The 22,203-nt window shown below is 45.9% G+C and overlaps 1 protein-coding gene across 2 annotated transcripts in view; it reads right to left on the reverse strand.

Moving 5' to 3' along the window:
• Positions 1-450: 450 nt before the first annotated feature.
• kif16ba (kinesin family member 16Ba) overlaps positions 451-22,203 on the reverse strand; it is a 251,726-nt gene continuing 229,973 nt past the window's right edge. For both annotated transcript variants that reach the window (XM_072506633.1, XM_072506629.1), the window contains 2 exons: positions 15,746-15,829; positions 451-4,610 (listed from right to left, as the gene is read on the reverse strand). In XM_072506633.1, coding sequence (XP_072362734.1) covers positions 4,452-4,610; positions 15,746-15,829 — 243 coding nt within the window. In that variant the 3' untranslated portion in view covers positions 451-4,451. The remainder of the gene's footprint in view (positions 4,611-15,745; positions 15,830-22,203) is intronic.

A 22,203-nucleotide genomic window follows, 5' to 3' on the forward strand; every position in this document is an offset into this window, starting at 1 on the left:
CTGCATCTCACAGACAAAATTTTCTATATTGCTGTCCTTATTGCATAAACTATTGATCACTCCCATATTTAATGTAATGACTTGTAGGGACTAGTTAATGTATTAACGAACACGTTTACACTAGAGATGGCTGATTTTGCATGAATAGGACAACTATCAAATGGAGAAGTAATTGGAAGCAGAGAGTGGATGATGAAACAACTGTGGGAATAATATTTATTCCCATAAATTCTCAGACTACACAAGTATGATAAAGAGGAACTAAACTTCATTGGTGCCCTTGGTCGGTGGTTGTTTGGTACATATGGTGCTGACACCAGCAATCTGTGCAGCAATATTCTATTGATCTCAGGAGAACACTGAATCTCATTTCCAAACATCTGAAATGTTGTTCCTTCATAAATGAAGCTTTTAGTTTTATGCATACAAGGAGTGGAATGCAAGCAGCTGTTCAGCGTAACATTTTATTTGAGGTCAGTGAGTTTACAAATAGCAGTTTTAAACACTATAAAAACACAAAGTGCTTTCACCGCAGTTATAAATTATAAATGATTATACAATTAGGTGCAGAATCAGGCTGATATTTGCATTATTTATGCTTATATACACAGTTTACAAATAGATCATCTTGGTAATTACAGGGCCCTCGATAAATTCCCATAGTTACTAAAAAAAAATACTTTAAAAAACTTTACACATTTTTCCTTGTACAATATTTATACTGTTTCCTTGTTCCTTAACAGTCTACCCAGTAGCTAATTACACATATTAGAACCAGCCTGCAATCAGGACCATAACTGGTTTAATGAACTTTTATGATTGTCATCAACTACATTATAAATGTAAAGCTTGTGGACCAATATTCAGTGTGGCTTCATTCACATGAAAACTACTCAGAAGTAGTAATGGTCATTATTCATTTAAAGTCTATACAACAGAAAATACAATCTCCATACAGTAAACGTTTTGCATCTATAACGTGGTGAAAGAACACACACTACAACAATTCTGGATTGTTTCCACCATCTCTTTGCAATCAAGTTACCTGAAATATTGATGAAAGTCACAGGAAATTATTCCTTCATGGGACAATAATTTAACATGCCTTTGGTGTGGGTGGGAGTAACTTTTATTGTACAGTACATACAAATGAAATTTCATCCTATAAAATCCATCCGAGGCAAATGTCATCCAAGCTTTCCAAACAATGGGGGCTGTATTTCAAAGTTATTCATTCAATGTGAAATTGTGCTTCAGAACCTGTTAACAAATTATGAATTGTGTCTTTCTAAATGTCCAGTCATCATATACCAATTTCCATCATTGACCATTTCAACCGGCATTTTGTTCTTTACCAAGCAGCTACGAATGAAAATGAAATGAAAATCGCTTATTGTCACAAGTAGGCTGTGAAAAGCCCCTAGTCGCCACATTCCGGCGCCTGTTCGGGGAGGCTGGTAGGGGAATTGAACCGTGCTGCTGGCCTGCCTTGGTCTGCTTTAAAAGCCAGAGATTTAGCCCAGTGTGCTAAACCAGCGATGTGGAATGCTATTCCACATCGGAATAATTCATGGTTCTCTAATTGTATGGAGGATTTATGAACTGAGATGACTACCTGTAAACCTTTAAATAATTAAAAAGCATAGGCATTATAGGAAGCGAAGGAAGCAATTATGGTTTAAATAAACAAATATATTTAAACTGAAAGATGAATAAGTGTGCATATTTTGCTTCGAGCTGTAAAATAAAATTTGAACAGCACATGGAGGAGAAAAATTATTAGCATAGCAACATTCTTTGATATAGTGTAGGCTATAGCAATTAAAGTAATAAAACTTTGGTGCGCTGTCTCCAAACTGGTCTGAAAAATGTGCATAGATTGTGGCAGTGCTTTCGCTAAATAAACATCACCAGCAAATAGCTCAGCATTTAGAAGTTATACAAAAAATGCTCATTAGCAACTATTTTACTTCAAGAAATTACTTTCAGATGTTCATCAGTAGTATTTGTGAATAATCAATTAGTTTGGGATGTGATTATGACTTTCATTGAAAGGCTACCTCAGTAAAATACCTGACAATGTTAACTGATCAAAAATTCAGAGGCTAAGGGGATTGTTGTCACAACAATAGGTGTGATCAATGGAGTCTCAGTCTGCACTTAGGGTGATTCAACACAAAATTACACCAATTCCAACTGCTTTTCAATTTTATGAAATTTAAAAATATAAGGATGATACTTTATACAAAATGGCACAATGTTATTACCTCACTCATTTTTCCTGTATTTCTCAACAACTTACTTCTGTTCATGCTTGTTTGATGTAGTAGTCAGCTTAGATTTTCTGAGACCTCTCGGTCATAGCCCAGTAGGGTGAATAAGTCTTATAGTTCCACCTCACTCAGGTGGCCGTCTTAGCAAACGATCAAGTGTCACACAGCTTTGCACGATTTACTACATTAAAAGCACTACGTAAATGCAAGTTGTTGTTGATTGTGCAGAGTCTAAATCATTATTACGATGTGGCATGCTCTGAATTTACATATTGAAAGTGGAAACAAGCCAGGAATTCCGACAGCATCACACTCCCTGATGTGCTCTCCAATCTTGCCCTGACACAACTTAAGAAACAAATCCACAAGCCAAGAAGTGCACTGCTGACACAACCCAATTTAATTTCTGGTTGCATTACTAAGCTCTGCTTCATCAGTTTGAATGTGAAAAGTAATTTCGAGCCCGGTCATGTGAACAATTCATCAGGGACATGAAATATTGCATTTGCAGAATTTCTGGAGCTACAAAGTTTTAGCTGTAAACCCAGCTTTTACAATAAGTGGCTATTATAATGTAAGCCCATTATGTAAGCTTGCTTATTAAATCAATAGGAACGGATTGTTTCTAAAAATAACACTAAAGTACTGGTGAAATGAACATTGTTTTTTTGACATTTGTTCCACTTGCTTACTTGTCTGCAAAATTTAAAAAATAATAGAGTCAGAATTTGTCTTGAGGCGGAGGCGCAGGAGATATCAGATCAGCTACCTATTATACACAGTGTCTGATATTTAGCTTCACTGTCTGCAGTGGATATCTGGGTGGAGTCTAATGGGCAGCAGATCTGATGCTGTCCATTCTGGTGCCACCGCCCCAGGCGAAATTCCATCCCCATGCCCATTAAAAACTCAAAATCTCACTTCGATTTCAGACGACCAAGTGGTTTTCAGGAAGGAATCATTCTTTTAAATGCAAAATTAACTATAAACGCGAATCAGTTAAAAACACTGGAAAGCTTGGGATAACCTATTTAGGGGCAATTACGAAATATTTTGTGGCATTGATTTAAAATATTCCCCAGTGTGATTTCCTAAAGTATTCTATTCAGGGTTAGCTGGCCATTGTTGCCCACAACAGACGACCTCAAATCAAGGTAAGTTGCTAACTTAGTTCAAGTTAAACTTCGCAACGTTGTTGAGGATCAGACATTGAAAGCAACATTGGTGAGATCCAAACGAGGTTAAACAATTATACACCATTGGGCCACTATTAGTAGTCATGGGCACAGGTACTACAGTACTTGTTAAATGTACTTTGAGATCAGTAGAGCAGTTATCATGTGGGCCTGTAATTAGTTAAAATATTTCAAAAGCATCGGTCTCTTTTTTTGTCCAAACACAGCACAGTAAAATTGAAGATGTAAAGTCAATGAGAACTCTTAAAGCGGGACTCTTTGTGCATGTATAATGGTCAGAGATTTGATGGTGACCGGAGCAATTCAGCTAATGGTTCACATTTGAATAGCTTAGGTGAGAACTATGGAGAAAGAAATGCTTCATCTGGCATTTAAAAAAAATATTAACTTAGAGTACCCAATTATTTTTTTTCCAATTAAGGGACAATTTTAGCATGGCCAATCCACCCAACCTGCTCATCTTTGAGTTGTGGGGGTGAAACCCACGCAGACACAGGAAGAATGTGCAAACTCAACACAGACAGGGGGCCGAGATCGAACCCGGGTCCTCAGTACCGTAGGCTAACCACTGTGCTGCCATTCATCTGGCATTTTTAACAATTTTTACTAATCTAGATAAACACAGTTTGGCTTGTGGCATGCAGCATTGCAATTATCAGTCGTTCCTGCCAGATTCTTGAATTGTAAGGTTTTGCCTCAAGTTGGTGGAGAGTTTTATTCAATGGTCTACACATGGAAGAAAATCACTTTTAACAGTAGACAGAGCTTATTGACTTGCGTATACTATTTTTACATAGCATATGATGGTGCTTTTTATATTAAAATGTAAACAGAAGAAACTGGAGTTACCTTGCAGAACGGGACTGCCGGACACCAGATAATCTGTGTGCTTGTTTAGAAACTCTAGTCTAATGCTGAGAAGGCACTGCGTTGGTCCTGATACTTTTAAATAAGGAGTAAATCTTCCAGTTGTCTCATACCATTACCCAGTCCCATGACTGCTGAAGTCAAAAACTCCTTTCCTGAAGAAGGGCGTAAACTCACACAGAGTGTGCTTTGAAAGCATAATATCCTTGTTGTGTGGGTTTATTGGTGAAGTCGGACACTTTAGCATCAAAGTGAGGAAGTTCCTGAGGTATCTCTATAAGAGAAACAGAATAAACAGGCTGAATGTTTCATCTGTAATAAAATAAACTCACCAAGTAGACAGAGGGAAACCATTTCTCTGGCAGGAGGGCCAGTAACCAGAGGACACAGACTTAAGGCAACTGGCAAAGGAACCAACGGGCGAAATGAGGAGATATTTGTTTAGACGGCGAGTGGCTGTGATCTGTTTTTACAACCCGAAAGGGGCTAGTGGATGAGACAGTGGCAGCAAATTCAATGACAACTTTCAAAATGCAGCTGGCTACATACCGTGAACAGGAAACATTTACATGCCTCTGGTCAAAAGGCAGGGGAACTGGATGTTATATTACCCTTGGTTATATTACCATTGTTCCAGAATGGTCCTTTGAGTTGATGACAAAGAATCCATCAAACATTAGATTGAAACAAAACTAATTTATTGTATAACGATTAATTAAATGAAGTTCGCACACACTACTGAGCTATAGTTGTTAATAAAGTAATATTGAATCTGTCTAGAATAATCAATAATCTAATAGCCAATAATAATATCCTCGTGTTAACTCTCTCTAATCTAATACTCTCCTAGTGTTGTTCTCATGCTTTCTCCTTCACTAACTACCCAGCATTCCCTGAGGTCTGATCCATATAGAGAAATGGTGGTGCTCTCTAGTGTTTGAATTACACAGAGATGTAATAATTAACCCTTCACTAGCTTGCCTATATACATATCATTACACTGGACTAATTAGGTAACTCTTTCAAAAAGCATGATGAGCCAAATGCTGCCTTTTGTGCCTTATTAATTTATGATTACATTGTGGATTGAGTTAATGGATCATTTCTAATTTTGGGACTAGGCAGAGAAGGTGGCATTTAGCTCCCCGAGTCTGTCCCGCTGTTGTTCAATTAGATCATGGTTAACAGGAACATAGGAAATAGGAACAGGCATAGGTTATTTGGCCCTTCGAGCCTGCTCCACCATTCAACTAGATTGTGGCTGATTATCCTGTATTTGGAGACTGGATCCCCTGATTCTGGACCCCCCCCCCCACTTCCCCAGTGGAAACATCCATCTTGCACCTGTCCTGTTGGTCCCTGTAAGAATTTTGAATGTTTTAATACATCACCTGTCATTCTTCTCTACTCTAAAATATAAGCCATGATGTGGAGATGCCGGCGCTGGATTGGGGTGGGCACAGTAAAAAGTCTCACAACACCAGCTTAAAGTCTAACAGGTTTATTTGAAATCACAAGCTTTCAGAGCGCTGCTCCTTCATCAGGTGAAGTGGAGGCAGGTTCACAATCACAGCATATATAGGAGAGACACAATTGCAAGATAATTACAGATTGGAATGTGAAGAATGGTTGGAATATGAGTCTTTACAGGAACAGTAAGAAATCTTACAAAAGCAGGTTAAAGTCCAACAGGTTGGTTTCGAATCACTAGATTTTGGAGCACAGCTCCTTCATCAGGTGAGTGAAAAGGTGGGTTCCACAACCATATATATATATATATATAGACAAAGTCAATGATGCAAGACGATACTTTGAATGTGAGTATTTGCAGGTAATTAAATCTTTACAGGTCCAACTGGAGTGAGGGATAATCACAGGTAATCAAAGAGATGTGAATTGTCTCATGGCCAGGACAGTTGGTAGGATTTTGCAAGTCCAGGCCAGATGGTTGGGGGTGAATGTGATGCGACATGAATCCAAGGTCCCGGTCGAGGTCGTACTCACGCGTGGGGAACTTGGCTATCAGTTTATGCCTGGCGATTTTGCGTTGTCGCATGTCCTGAAGGCCACCTTGGAGGATGCTTACCTGAAGTTTAAAGGCTGAATGCCTTTGACTGCTGAAGTGTTCCCCGACTGAAAGGGAACATTCCTGCCTGCCGATTGTCACGCGATGTCCGTTCATCCGTTGTCGCAGCGTCTGCATGGTCTTGCCAATGTACCACGCCTCGGGATATCCTTTCCTGCAGCGTATGAGGTAGACAACGTTGGCCGAGTCGCACGAGTATGTACCGTGTAACTGGTGGGTGATGTTCTTACGTATAATGGTGGTACCCATGTCGATGATCTGATACGTCTTGCAGAGGTTGCCATAGCAGGGTTGTGTGGTGTCATGGTCGCTGTTCTCCTGAAGGTGGGTAGTTTGCTGCAAACAATGGTCTGTTTGAGGTTGCGCGGTTGTTTGACGGCAAGTAGTGGGCGTGTGTGATGACCTTGGCAAGATGCTTGCCTTCATTGATGATGTGTTGAAGGTTGCGAAGAAGATGTCGTAGTTTCTCCGCTCCGGGGAAGTACTGGACGACGAAGGGTACTCTGTGGGTTGTGTCGTGTTTGTCTTCTGAGGAGGTCAGTACGGTTTCTCGCTGAGGTACGTTGGAACTGTCGATCGATGAATTGAGCGTCATATCCCGTTCTTACGAGGGCGTCTTTCAGTGCCTGTAGATGTCGGTCACGTTCCTCCTCGTCTGAGCAGATCCTGTGTATATGGGGGGAACTTGTCCGTAGGGGATGGCTTCTTTAATGTGTTTAGGGTGGAAGCTGGAGAAGTGGAGCATCGTGAGGTTATCCATGGGCTTGTGGTAAAGCAAAGTGCTGAGGTGACCTTCCTTGATGAAGATGCACGTGTCCAAGAATGCAATTGATTCTGGAGAGTAGTCAATGGTGAGTCTGATGGTGGGATGGAACTTATTGATGTCATCGTGTAGTCGTTTCAGTGATTCTTCGCCGTGGGCCCAAAGGCTAAAAATGTCATCGGTGTATCTGGTGTACAGCATCGGTTGAAGGTCCTGTGCGGCGAGGAGGTCTTCTTCGAACTTGTGCATGACGATGTTGGTGTATTAAGGTGCGAATTTGGACCTTCAACCGAAAAGTGGCACCTGTGATGCAAAGGACCTCAGGAGGAGGCCAGGATGGGTCATCCACTCGGCACTTTTGGCTTGATGCAAATGTTTCATTTAATTGTCCACTACCATTCACGACTGGATGTGGCAGGACTGCAGAGCTTAGATCTGATCCATTGGTTGTGGGATGACTTAAACTCTCTCACATGCTGCTTTCATTGTTTGGCATGCAAGCAGTCCTGTGTTGTAGCTTTTCGAGGTCGGCATCTAATTTTTAGATATACCTGGTACAGTTCCTGGCATGCCCTCCTACATTCTTCATTGAACCGGGGTTGATCCCCCGGCTTCATGGCAATGATAGCATGGAGGATATGCCAGGCCATGAGGTTACATATTTTGATTGTGTACAATTCTGCTGCTGTTGATGGCCCACAGCACCTCAGGATAGCCAGTTTGGAGGTGCGAAATCTGTTCGAAATCTATCCCACTTAGCATTGTCATAGAATTTACAGTGCAGGAGGCCATTCGGCCCATCGCGTCTGCACCGGCTCTTGGAAAGAGCACACTACCCAAGGTCAACACCTCCACCCTATCCCCATAACCTAGTAACCCCACCCAACACTAAGGGCAATTTTGGACACTAAGGGCAATTTATCATAGCCAATCCACCTAACCTGCACATCTTTGGACTGTGGGAGGAAACCGGAGCACCCGGAGGAAACCCACGCACACACGGGGAGGATGTGCAGACTCCGCACAGACAGTGACCCAAGCCGGAATTGAACCTGGGACCCTGGAGCTGTGAAGCAATTGTGCTATCCACAATGCTACCGTGCTGCCCAATTGTAGTGTGGTAGGGCCACACAACACGACAAAGGCTACCCTCAGTGTGAAGGCGAGACTTGATCTCCACAAGGACTTTTACAGTGGTCACTCCTACCAATACTTTCATGGACAGGTACATCGGTGACAGGTAAATTGGTGAGGACAATGTCAAGTAGGTTTTTCCCTCACCACTTGCCACAGACCCAGTTGAGCAGCCAAGTCTTTTAGGACTCAATCAGCTTGGTCAGTAGTGGTGCATCAGAAATGTGTTCTCTTCAGAGATGCTGCCAGGCCTGCTGAGGTTTTTACAGAAGTTTGTTTTTACTTCAGAGAGAAAAGCTAGAGTAGGTTAAAAACCTCGCAACACATGTTGGCACTGGCCACAATAATTTGCCAACCTTGCAATGAAGAATATTTGTCCATTTTCTCCACTCCCAAGCCGTGAAAGCTGTGCTAGGATGGAGGATGAATTAGACTATTCCACGAGCTCCCTATCAAACTCATTCCATGATAGGATCAATAACAGGTAAACTTTCACGGAGTGAAATGGGATAGACTCTCAGTTTTCCCCTTGAGTATGCGCCCATTGTCAATTCAAATGAGAATGAGGTTGACAGTACAAAAGGGTAATCAAAGTGTGAGTTACTGACAAGAATGACACCTGTAAACTCAATAGTGCAAAGTATATTTATCACCTTCATACGCTTGATTATTCAGGGTTGAAGAACTTAAAAACAAAGAAATCAAACAAGCCACCTGATTCAATCTGCAGCGAGACATCAGACTTGAGATTGACTTCGATGTTTTTTGCTTTAGGAACATAGGAACGAGGCTTCCGGGTGCGGCGATGACCAGCTAAGTCGCACGTTTCAGCACCTCCCGTTGAAACGGACTTTTGGGCTCTTATTAGGAGCCCCAACGGCAATTTTTAACGGCCAAAATCATTGTGCGGTGAACTAGGAGGGAACCCCCCGGATAAATATGGATAAAGGAGAGGATAGCGGCCGGATTGCAGTGGATCCACTGGAGCAGCGGCAAGGAAGGGAAGCTCGAAGCAAGATGGCGTTGGTAGGTGGCTGTTTGGTATGGGGCCCGGAGCAACAAGAGTTCCTGCGGCGTTGTGTGGAAGAGCTGAAGAAGGAGGTGTTGGCCCCGATGCTACAGGCGATTGAAGGGCTAAAGGAGGCGCAGAGGACCCAGGAGTTGGAGCTTTGGGTCGTGAAGGCAAAGGCTGCGGAGAATGAGGATGAAATACAGGGCCTGGTGGGAAGGACAGAGACGCACGAGGCACAGCACAAAAGGTGTGTGGAGAGGTTGGAAGCCCTGGAGAATAACTCGAGGAGGAAGAATTTAAGAGTCTTGGGTCTTCCCGAAGGCACAGAGGGGGCGGACGTCGGGGCATATGTGAGCACGATGCTTCACTCGCTAATGGGATCGGAGGCCCCGACGGGCCCTTTGGAGGTGGAGGGAGCTTATCGAGTTCTGGCGCGAAGAACAAAGGCTGGAGAAATACCTCGAGCTATAGTGGTGAGGTTTCACCGCTACAATGACAGAGAGATGGTTCTGAGATGGGCGAAGAAAACTCGGAGCTGCAGGTGGGAGAACGTGGTGATCCGCGTGTACCAGGATTGGAGTGCGGAGGTGGCGAGAAGGAGAGCAAGTTTCAACCGGGCCAAGGCGGTGCTCCACAAAAAGAAGGTGAAATTTGGAATGTTGCAGCCGGCGAGACTGTGGGTCACATACCAAGGGCAGCACCACTACTTTGAGACGGCAGAAGAGGCGTGGACATTCATTGTGGACGAGAAGCTGGAATAGTCTGGCGAGAGAAAAAGCTTCTGTAATAAAGTGGTGGGGTGATTATGTGGGATGAGGAAGGGGAAGGGGGGGAATTTTTTCAATTTTGTAACTTGTCTCTTTTTCCCTCGTGGGGGGGGGGGGGGGGGGGGGAGTATGGGGAACTGTGGGCACCGGTGGGAAGGAAAGGGGAAGGAGAAGGGAACTGCGCCATCAGGGGCAGGGCCGAGTGGGAAACGCGGGCTTTGCTCCCGCGCTATGGTAATTGTGGCGGGAACGGGGACGCAGGAAGGAGGGGGCCTCGCACAATGAGGGGCCGAGGACAAACGGGAGAAGCTGAGGTCAGCCAGAGTTTGCTGACTTCTGGGAGCAACATGGGGGGTGCAACTACGCTAGAAAGGGATCTAGCGGAGGGGGGGGGGGGGGGGGGAAGGGGGAGTTAACTGGGTTGCTGCTGCTAAGGGGAAGGGGGCGCTGTTATGGGGTGGGGTGGTCGGGATGGGAGAGCACCGTCAGTGGGATATACGGGTACGTGGGAACCGGGTGAGGAGCTGGGTTAGAAAAGGGGATGGCTAGTCGACATGGGGGGGGGGGGTTAAAGAGCCCCCCAACCCGGTTGATCACGTGGAACGTGAGAGGGCTGAATGGGCCGATTAAAAGTGCATGGGTACTCGCACACCTAAAGAACTTAAAGGCAGATGTGGTCATGTTGCAGGAGACGCACCTGAAACTGGCAGATCAGGTTAGACTACGTAAAGGATGGGTGGGGCAGGTGTTACATTCGGGCTTAGATGCGAAGAATAGGGGGGGTGGCTATTTTAGTGGGGAAACGGGTACTGTTTGAGGCAAAGACCATAGTGGCGGACAGTGGGGGTAGATACGTGATGGTGAGTGGCAGATTGCAAGGGGAGGCGGTGGTTAGAACATAGAACATAGAACAATACAGCGCAGTACAGGCCCTTCGGCCCACGATGTTGCACCGAAACAAAAGCCATCTAACCTACACTATGATAGAACATAGAACAATACAGCGCAGTACAGGCCCTAAGGTTCTGGTGAACGTATACGCCCCGAACTGGGATGATGTAAACTTCATGAAGCGTATGCTGGGGCGTATCCCGGACCTGGAGGCGGGAAAGCTGGTAATGGGGGGAGACTTCAATACGGTGCTTGATCCAGGGCTGGACCGGTCTAGGTCTAAGACCGGGAGGAGGCAGGCAGCAGCCAAGGTGCTTAAAGACTTCATGGAGCAGATGGGAGGAGTAGACCCCTGGAGATTTATTAGGCCTAGGAGTAAGGAGTTTTCATTTTTCTCCCATGTTCACAAGGTGTATTCACGGATAGACTTTTTTGTCCTGGGAAGGGCACTGATTCCGAAGGTGACAGGGACGGAGTACATGGCCATAGCCATTTCGGACCACGCTCCACATTGGGTAGATCTGGAGGTAGGAGAGGAAAAAGAGCAGCACCCACTCTGGAGATTGGATATGGTGTTGTTGGCGGATGAGGGGGTATGTTTAAGGGTGAGGGGGTGTATCAAAAGGTATCTGGAGCTTAATGATAACGGAGAGGTCCAGGTGGGAGTGGTCTGTGAGGCGCTGAAGGCGGTGGTCAGAGGGGAACTGATATCCATAAGGGCCCATAAAGGGAAGCAAGAGAACAAAGAAAGGGAGCGACTGTTGAGAGAACTTCTGAGGGTAGACAGGCAATATGCAGAGGCTCCGGAGGAGGGACTGTACAGGGAAAGACAAAGGCTACATATGGAATTTGACCTGCTGACCACGGGCAAGGCAGAAGCACAGTGGAGGAGGGCACAGGGAGTACAGTACGAGTATGGAGAGAAGGCGAGCCGGTTACTGGCCCAACAACTGAGGAAGAGGGGAGCGGCGAGGGAGATAGGTGGGGTGAGGGATGAGGAAGGTGAGATGGAACGGGGAGCGGAGAGGGTGAACGGGGTGTTTAAGGCATTCTACGAGAGGCTGTATAAGGCTCAGCCCCCGGAAGGGAAGGAGGGAATGATGCATTTCCTAGATCGGCTGGAATTCCCGAAGGTGGAGGAGCAGGAGAGGGCGGGACTGGGAGCACGGATTGAGGTGGAGGAGGTGGTAAAGGGGATTGGGAGCATGCAGGCGGGGAAGGCCCCGGGACCGGATGGGTTCCCGGTGGAATTTTATCGGAAATACATGGACCTACTGGCCCCGCTTTTGACAAGAACCTTTAATGAGGCCAGGGAAAGGGGGAAGTTGCCCCCGACTATGTCGGAGGCGACGATATCGTTACTCTTAAAGAAGGAAAAAGACCCACTGCAGTGTGGGTCTTACAGGCCTATTTCCCTCCTGAACGTGGATGCTAAGCTCCTGGCCAAGGTGATGGCGACAAAGATAGAGGATTGTGTCCCGGGGGTGGTCCACGAGGATCAAACTGGGTTCGTTAAGGGGAGACAGCTGAACACAAATATACGGAGGCTGCTAGGGGTGATGATGATGCCCCCGCCGGAGGGGGAGGCGGAGATAGTGGTGGCGATGGACGCTGAGAAAGCATTTGACAGTGTGGAGTGGGACTACCTATGGGAAGCGTTGAAGAGATTTGGTTTTGGAGAGGGGTTTATTGGATGGGTACAGCTGCTATATAGGGCCCCGGTGGCAAGTGTGATCACGAACAGGCAGAGGTTCGACTACTTCCGTTTTTATAGAGGGACAAGACAGGGGTGTCCCCTGTCTCCGTTACTGTTTGCATTGGCAATTGAGCCGCTGGCCATAGCACTGAGGGGCTCTAGGAAGTGGAGGGGTGTACTCAGGGGAGGAGAAGAACACCGGGTATCATTGTATGCAGATGATCTATTGCTGTATGTTGCGGACCCAGTGGAGGGGATGTCTGAGATAATGTGGACACTCAGGGAGTTTGGGGAATTTTCGGGGTACAAACTAAATATGGGGAAGAGTGAGTTGTTTGTGGTGCATCCGGGGGAGCAGAGCAGGGGAATAGATGATTTACCGCTGAGGAGGGTAACAACAGATTTCCGGTACTTAGGGATCCAGATAGCCAGGAACTGGGGAACCCTACATAGGCTTAATTTAACATGATTAGTGGAACAGATGGAGAAGGATTTTAAGAGATGGGACATGGTGTCCCTGTCACTGGTGGGCAGGGTGCAGGCGGTCAAAATGGTAGTCCTCCCGAGATTTATTTTTGTGTTCTAGTGCGGTCCCCGATAAGGAATAATCATAGGTTTGTCCCGGGGAGAATAGATGGGGGATTTAGAACATGGCAGAGAGCAGGGATTGTGCAACTGAGGGATCTGTTCCTAGACGGGACGTTTGCGAGTCTGGGAGCGCTGACGGAAAAATACGGGTTGCCCCAGGGGAATGCATTTCAGTATATGCAATTGAGGGCTTTTGTGAGGCAACAGGTGAGGGAATTTCCGCAGCTCCCGACGCAGGAGATTCAGGATAAAGTGATTTCGGGGACATGGGTGGGGGATGGTAGGGTGTCAGATATATACAGGGAAATGAGAGACGAGGGGGAGATCATGGTGGATGAGCTGAAGGGAAAATGGGAAGAAGAGCTGGGGGAAGAGATCGAAGAGGGGCTGTGGGCAGATGCCCTACGCAGGGTAAACTCTTCGTCCTCGTGTGCCAGGCTTAGCCTGATACAATTCAAGGTCTTGCACAGGGCGCACATGACCGGAACAAGGCTCAGTAAATTTTTCGGGGTAGAGGATAGGTGCGGGAGATGCGCGAGAAGCCCAGCGAACCACACCCACATGTTTTGGTCATGCTCGGCACTGCATGGGTTCTGGGTGGGGGTGGCAAATGTGCTTTCGAAGGTGGTGGGGGTCCGGGTCGAGCCAAGCTGGGGGTTTTGTGGTTGCAGAAGAGCCGGGAGTGCAGGAGGCGAGAGAGGCTGATATTTTGGCCTTTGCGTCCCTAGTAGCCCGGCGAAGGATATTGTTAATGTGGAAGGAAGCTAAACCCCCGGGCGTGGAGGCCTGGATAAACGACATGGCAGAGTTTATAAAACTGGAACAGATAAAGTTCGCACTAAGAGTTTCGGCACAAGGGTTCACCAGGCGGTGGCAACCGTTCATTGACTATCTCGCAGAACGATAAAGGAACTGGGAAAGTAGCAACAGCAACCCGGGGGGGGGGGGGGGGGGGGGGGGGGAGGGGGGGGGGGGGGGGGAGGGGGAGGGGGGGGGGTCCTCAGGGGTGTTTTTGTATGGATATTTTTACTTGGATATGTATATTGGCTAGTTTGACTTTATTATTTGGGAGAGTTAATATTTTGTTATGGCAGTTGCCATTTAGTTTATATATTATTTATTTATTTGTTAAAAACGGTCACTATTATTTATATTGTTTTATTGTTGTAAAAGGGAAAAATTTTTGTCCTGCTTTGTTTGGCCGGAAAAAATTTTGAATAAAATATATTTAAAAAAAAAAAGAAATATAGGAACAAGGAAATAGGAAAAGTAGGCAATCCAGTCCTTTGAGCCTACTCTGCCATTCAATCAGATTACGGTTGATCTCTTCCTGGTCTCGAGTCCACCTCCCTGCCTGTTTCTCATATCCCTTTAACCCATTTTTAAAATCAGATATATCTATCGCTTCTTGAAACCATTCAATGGTTCAGACTCCAGCTCACTATGGGGCAGCGAGTTCCACTAATTCACCACTGTCTGCGAGAGGTAGTTCCTCCTCATCTCAGTTTGAAGTCTACCACCTCTTAAACTTTATCTGTGACATCTCATTCTAGATTGTCCTACAAGGGGGAATACTTGGTCTAGGTTTATTAATCTCCCTTAGTAATTTATATACCTCGATCAGATCCCCTCTCATTTGTCTATACTTCAGCGAGTAGAAGCCCAAACTGTTCAATCTCTCCTCATACGTCAACCCTTTCATCCCCGGAATCAATCTGGTGAACCTCCTCTGAACTGCTTCCAATGCTACCACATCCTTCCTTAAATAAGGAGACCAAAACTGGACACAATACTCCAGATGTGGTCTCTTCAACACCTGATAGACTTTTCTTTGTAAGCACATTAACGGCACCAAAATGAATTACTGTATTATTTGCACATGACACCTTTGCGGAAATAATGTCACATAGATCTACTTGCTGTGCTTTAAAACCTGCTTCTGGTTTTTCTTGATTCTGCATTTTTTAAATTAAACTTCTTCCTCAATAATCAGAATGTCCAATTCACCTAACAGCACGTCTTTCGGGATTTGTGGGAGAAAACCGGAGCACCCGGAGGAAACCCACGCAGACACGGTGAGAACGTGCAGATTCCGCGCAGACAGTGACCCAGGCCGGGAATTGAATCTGAGACCCGGGAGCTGTGAAGCTACTGCTGAAACCCTCAGACATGCTCTTGCTACCTCTGGACATGACCATTCCAACGTTCTCCTGTCCAGCCTCCTATTTTCTGCCCTCCATACACATGAGCCACTCACAACTCTGCCACCGGTGTCCTAACTTTCACCAAATCCTGTTCACCCATCACCTCTGCTCACTGACCTAAGCACAGATTACTAATGCTACGTTTGATATTAATTTAAAGCATCTTACAACTTTTTGGGTTGGGAAAGAAATGTATTCATTGTTGAATATAATGATCAATAATAATAAAGTTGTTTAGCATTACATTTGAATAAAATTGAAACAATACCTCTAAGTGGGATCGTCTTTCAGCGATCACTCTTTCATCCCTGTTACCAAACAACTTTTTTGGAGGGAATTCTAGGCCACCAATCTGGAAAAAGCAAGCAAATATATCAGTCTCATTTGCCAAAACGAAGAAAACATTTCAAACTTTTACTGAGTAGACAACCACAGGCATATTGTGTGTGTGTGTGTATAGGGCACAATATTAACACCCTATCACTCAGGCACACTTGTTTAAGTATTCTAAAGAAAACAGATAAGCTGCATACAGATTATAATAATTTGAAACGTCTGATTTTATCTTTTGTACCTAGAAGATAATCTTTATTAGTGTCACAAGTAGGCTTACATTAACACTGCAATGAAGTTACTGTGAAAATCCCCTAGTCGCCACACGCCGATGCCTGTTCGGGTACCGAGGAAGAATTCAGAATGTCCAATTTACCTAACAGCACGTCTTTCAGGACTTGTGGGAAAAAAACAAGAGCACCCGGAGCATACGGCATGCTTGCCTTCATTGGCCGGGGCATTGAGTATAAGAATTGGCAAGTCATGTTGCAGCTGTATAGAACCTTAGTTAGGCCACACTTGGAGTATAGTGTTCAATTCTGGTCGCCACACTACCAGAAGGATGTGGAGGCTTTAGAGAGGGTGCAGAAGAGATTTACCAGGATGTTGTCTGGTATGGAGGGCATTAGCTATGAGGAGCGGTTGAATAAACTCGGTTTGTTCTCACTGGAAATTAGGAGGTTGAGGGGCGACCTGATAGAGGTCTACAAAATTATGAGGGGCATAGACAGAGTGGATAGTCAGAAGCTTTTCCCCGGGGTAGAGGGGTCAATTACTAGGGGGCATAGGTTTAAGGTGAGAGGGGCAAGGTTTAGAGTAGATGTACGAGGCAAGTTTTTTTTTTACACAGGAGGGTAGTGGGTGCCTGGAACACGCTACCGTGGTGGTGGAAGCAGGGACAATAGTGACATTTAAGGGGCATCTTGACAAATACATGAATAGGATGGGAATAGAGGGATACGGACCCAGGAAGTGTAGAAGATTGTAGTTTAGTCGGGCAGCATGGTCGGCACGGGCTTGGAGGGCCGAAGGGCCTGTTCCTGTGCTGTACATTTCTTTGTTCTTTGGAGGAAACCCACGCAGACACTGTGAGAATGTGCTGATTCCGCGCAGCTAGTGACCCAAGCCGGGAATTGAACCTGGGACCCTGGAGCTGTGAAGCAACTGTGCAACCCACTGTGCTACCGTGCCACCCATATAAATGACTGGGTGCTCCAGAATTTCCAATAGAGGAAAATAAAAGAACAAAACCTCAGGACATTTTCAAAGCAATGCCACAGTAGTTAAAATCCCACATCAGAAAATCCCCCAAAACCAGAGCAACAGAATCCAAACTTTCTTAATTAAATACCTATTCAGCTTTTGGTGATGGATGAGCAAGAATTTAAGAGCAACATATCTTAGTTTTATATTTCCTTACTGATAGAAGAATTAAGCATCAACATAAATTTGATATGTCAGATAGCAAAACATCGCCACAAAATATCTGTAGGAACTGTACACTTGAACATACAAATTAGGAACAGTAGTTGGCCATTCAGCCCCTCAAATCTGCTCCGCCATTCAATAAGATCATGGCTGACTTTTTGTGTTTCAAATTCCACATTCCTGTCTACCCCAATAACCTCCGATTCCCTTGCCTAATAAGAATTTATATACCTCTGACTTAACTATGTTCAATGACCCCGCCACCGCCGCTTTCTGAGGCAGAGTTCCAAAGTTGCACAATCCTCTGAGAGACAATGTCTCCTCATCTCTGTCCTATAAGGGCGACCCCTAATGTTAAAACAGTGCGCCCCAGTTCTGTACTCACCCACAAGAGGAAACATCCTTTCCACGTTCAACTTGTTAAGACCATTCAGAATCTTATATACTTCAATCAAGTCACCCCTCACTCCTCTAAACTCCAGCGGAAACAAGTCAATTCTGTCCAATCTATCTCATAAGACAACCTGCTCATTCCAGGTATCATTTAAACAAATCTTCCGCTCCATTTTTAACAGTGAATCCAGTCCAGGATTTCCCACCAGCCCCTTTAGGATTTCTTTGTCTTGAAAACGTTTACACAAATTCCAAGGTCCACCCACTGATTTCCACAATTTTTTCAAATAATGTTTCCCAAACTGTAGTAATTTCTCACAACCCTTAGCAGTACTGTATATTTCTTTCTGGCCTCTCATGATCCAGTGTCTTTCCAACACTTTGTGACTTTCCTGATCAGTAATCATCCTGGTTCCCAGTTTCCTCTGTTCCGTTAATTCCAGACTTTTTGGAAACTTTGTTTCATTTCTTTAGTTTCCTTAACTAGCTTTAGATTTCCGGCATCTGTTTTCTAAACCATTACTTCATAGTTTTGCTTTTGTTCTAGCAAAGATGAGAGTTGTTCCCTCTCTACCTTTCTAAACCAACTTCTTCTAGCAGAGCTGTAAGAGCTGGCTTCTCTTTCACTACATATCTCCAACTGCAATCAAATTAGCTAAATCAAAACTTAAAAGCTTCTCTACCATACAAGGCCCCAGTTGCTAGGCAACCCTCATATGCTTATGCCTTTTATTTATTCTTCACGCTATAACCCTCATTAATCACTTTAAAAACACAGTTGGAACTTAACCAACCCCAACTCATGCAGGGCTGATTTAGCTCAGTGAGCTAGACAGCTGGTTTGTGATGCAGAACAAGGCCAGCAGCGTGGGTTCAATTCCCGTACCAGCTGAGAATTCTGAGTTCTCCCTCGGTGTACCCGAACAGGTGGCGGAATGTGGCGACTAGGGTCTTTTCACAGTAACTTCATTGCAGTGTTAATGCAAGCCTACTTGTGACAATAAAAGGTTATTCATTTTAGAAACCTTTAACCAGCATGAATCTAACTATAGGTCTTACCCTTCCAGGCACCGAAACATTAAATTAAACCCACTTAAAACTACGCCTTATTTCTAATGTTTACCAATACAAGTACAAATTCCTTAAAACTACCTTTGTTTTCCTAACATTATACAGACCAATAATCCTCAACTTGGGCAGTACCAATGACAGGACATTATAAACGTTACAATCCCTGAAGAGACCGTTAACACTTATAAAGAAATTCAAACATCCATTTAATAGAAGAAAAAAATGAAATGACAAGATTTCACATTTTAAGACTGTAACAAATGACTAAAAGCACCGTCAACTAGACAATACTATTTTCTTTTTGTGGGCAACTTGTACTTTAAACGACGGAAAGGATTGTTCCCTTTTATACTTATTGCACTCTCCACTAAATTACAATGCCACAGCGCGCCACAGCGAAAAACCGGACCGACCTCCTCAGAAGACAAACATGGGACACAACCGACAGAATACCCTTAGTCGTCCAGTACTTCTCCGGAGCGGAGAAACTACGTCATCTTCTTCACAGCCTTCAACACGTCATTGATGACGATGAACATCTTGCCAAGGTCATCCCCACACCCCCACTACTTGCCTTCAAACAACCGCGCAACCTCAAACGAACCATTGTTTGCAGCAAACTACCCAGTCTTCAGAACAGTGACCACGACACCACACAACCCTGTCATGGCAATCTCAGCAAGACGTGCCAGATCATCGACATGGATACCACTATTACACGTGAGAACACCACCCACCAGGTACGCGGTACATACTCGTGCGACTCGGCCAACGTTGTCTACCTCATACGCTGCAGGAAAGGATGTCCCGAAGCGTGGTACATTGGCGAGGCCATGCAGACGCTGCGACAACGAATGAACGGACATCGCGCAACAATCACCAGGCAGGAATGTTCCCTTCCAGTCGGGGAACACTTCAGCAGTCAAGGGCATTCAGCCTCTGATCTCCGGGTAAGCGTTCTCCAAGGCGGCCTTCAGGACCCGCGACAACGCAGAATCGCCGAGCAGAAACTTATAGCCAAGTTCCGCACACATGAGTGCGGCCTCAACCTGGGAGGGACCTGGGATTCATGTCGCATTACATTCATCCCCCACCATCTGGCCTGCAAAATCCTACCAACTGTCCTGGCTTGATACAATTCACACCTCTTTAACCTGGGGTTACCCCATCTCTGGATCTGTAAAGATTTAATCACCTGCTAATGCTCGCATTCCTAGCATTGTTCGGCATCTTTGAATTTGTCTATATATGTGTTTCTGGAACATCCCTCTGCATTCACCTGAGGAAGGAGCAGCGCTCCGAAAGCTAGTGACATCGAAACAAACCTGTTGGACTTTAACCTGGTGTTGTAAGACTTCGTACATAAGCAAACAGTTCATGGTTACTCTGGTTTTCAATGGCTTTGCATTTCCCCATTTCATTTTGAGTGGTCACTTCCGAACAATTCCCTTAGCTTGGAGAGTTTCCTAAATCCATTATCAACGGTAAAGCCTTCTTGTTATTCTCCCCTCTGGCCACACCAGGACAAATCTCCTGTAATCCTTTGATGGCGGCAGGACGAGTTTCTCTGACTAGAGGTGGCACCTCTCCTATATCTGGCTATGGTAGTTTGCAAAGCAAAACAATCCACTCTTTTTGCTGACTAAAGTAAACTGCTGTCTGGGATATTCGTTAATTTGTAGGGAAGCATATAACCGGTCATGGCTTCCTCTGCATTCTTCCCCATGCCAACGTGAAACACTTGCATCCAGGTAGAAATACTGGGCGCGATTCTCCGCTCCCGCGCCGGTTTGGAGAATCGCCTGGCGCGCCATTTTTCCCCACGACGTCGGTCCGACGCCCTCCCGCGATGCCCCATCGAGTTCTGCGCGGCGCAGGCCGGAGAATCGCCCGGGACACCCAAAATGGCGATTCTCCGCTACACCCGCTATTCTCCTTCCCGGATGGGCCGAGCGGCCTGCCCAAAAAGACGGCTTCCCGCCGGCGTCATCCACGCCTGGTTGCTGTCGGCGGGAACAGCGCGGGAACGCTGGGGGGAGCGGCCTGTGGGAGGGCGAGGCGGGGGGACCGGGGTTGCACTCAAAAGGGGTCTGGCCCGTGATCGGTGCCCACCGATCGGCGGGCCGGTCTCTCTGAAGGAGGACCTCCTTTCCTCCGCGCCCCGCAAGATCCATCCGACATCTTCTTGTGGGGCAGCATCGGGGAGGACGGCAACCACACATGCGCGGGTGACGCCAGTTAGGCGGCGGATGAGGCGGCGCCGCTTTTTTGCGGCGCCAATGCCCGGCGCACGCTGATGACGCTGCTTTAGCGACTCGCCCCCCAAGTTTCTCGCGGCCCCAATCCTAGCCCATTTTCGGGCCCTGAATCGGTTGAGATCGGGGCTGTTTCGCGCCGTCGTGAACCTCAACGGCGTTCACGACGGCGTGGGCACTTAGTCACGGGAGCAGAGAATTGCGCCCACTGATTAGTTATTTTTGACCTCAACTCTCAATTTACAGCACTACTCGATACTTTCAATAACTTTTGAGAATTTGGGAGATTCAGGGTCTACCTAATGTGAACTCAGACTGCTGCCATAGCCTCTAACCTTACACGAATTGCCCCAATATCACAATCTTGGCCTCTCTTTGATCTTCAACTGGCTCTGTTCTGTTGTCTAAGCAGGTTTCAGAACAAGTCACATGACTCATTCCATTTTCCTTAAAGACAAGTTCCGAAGCATAATAATGTTATAAACCTCATAATGGTAACACAAACGATTGTCACCTTTCTATCAGGATTGAAGTCCATTATAGTTCTCTCATCTGAGAACAGATGTATGGAGAATTGGACCAGAAGTGGCCGTGTGAGAAGACAAAAGTCCTACAAGGAAGACGCGAGCAGCAGAGCTGGCAAAGCGGGAAAGCATGGCGGAGAGCAAGGGCCTTGGGGAGACGGCACAGTGGTTGACGGAGCAGCTGGTGAAGTTTTTCGAAGATTGCTTCGCCAAGCTGAAGAAAAACACGCTGGACCCGATCAAGGCTTCGATTGATCAAGTATTGCAGAATCAAGAGACCCATGGAAGAGCGATCCAGGAGGTGGAGAAAAAGGTGTCCGAGCATGAGGAATCCATAACTGTGCTGGAGACAAAGGTGGAGACGATGAATGACCACCAGAAAAGAATGCAGGAGAAGTTCGAAGACCTGGAGAATAGATCCAGGAGGCAGAATCTTAGAACTGTCGGCCTCCCTGAAGGCAGTGAGAGATCGGATGCGAGGGCTTATATGATGGACATGCTGGAGAAGCTGATGGGGGCTGAGGCATTCCCACGGCCGCTGGAAGTGGATAGAGCGCGCAGAGCACTCGTGAAGAAGCCCCGAGCGAACGAGCTGCCGAGGGCGATGGTGGTACGTTTACACCGATTCCTGGACAAGGAACACGTTCTGCGATAGGCCAAGAAAGAACGGAGCAGCAAGTGGGAGAATTGTGAGCTGCACATTTATCAGGACCTGGGCGCGG

Source organism: Scyliorhinus torazame, chromosome 1 (assembly GCF_047496885.1).
Source record: "Scyliorhinus torazame isolate Kashiwa2021f chromosome 1, sScyTor2.1, whole genome shotgun sequence".
NCBI classification, from domain to species: Eukaryota; Metazoa; Chordata; class Chondrichthyes; order Carcharhiniformes; family Scyliorhinidae; genus Scyliorhinus; species Scyliorhinus torazame.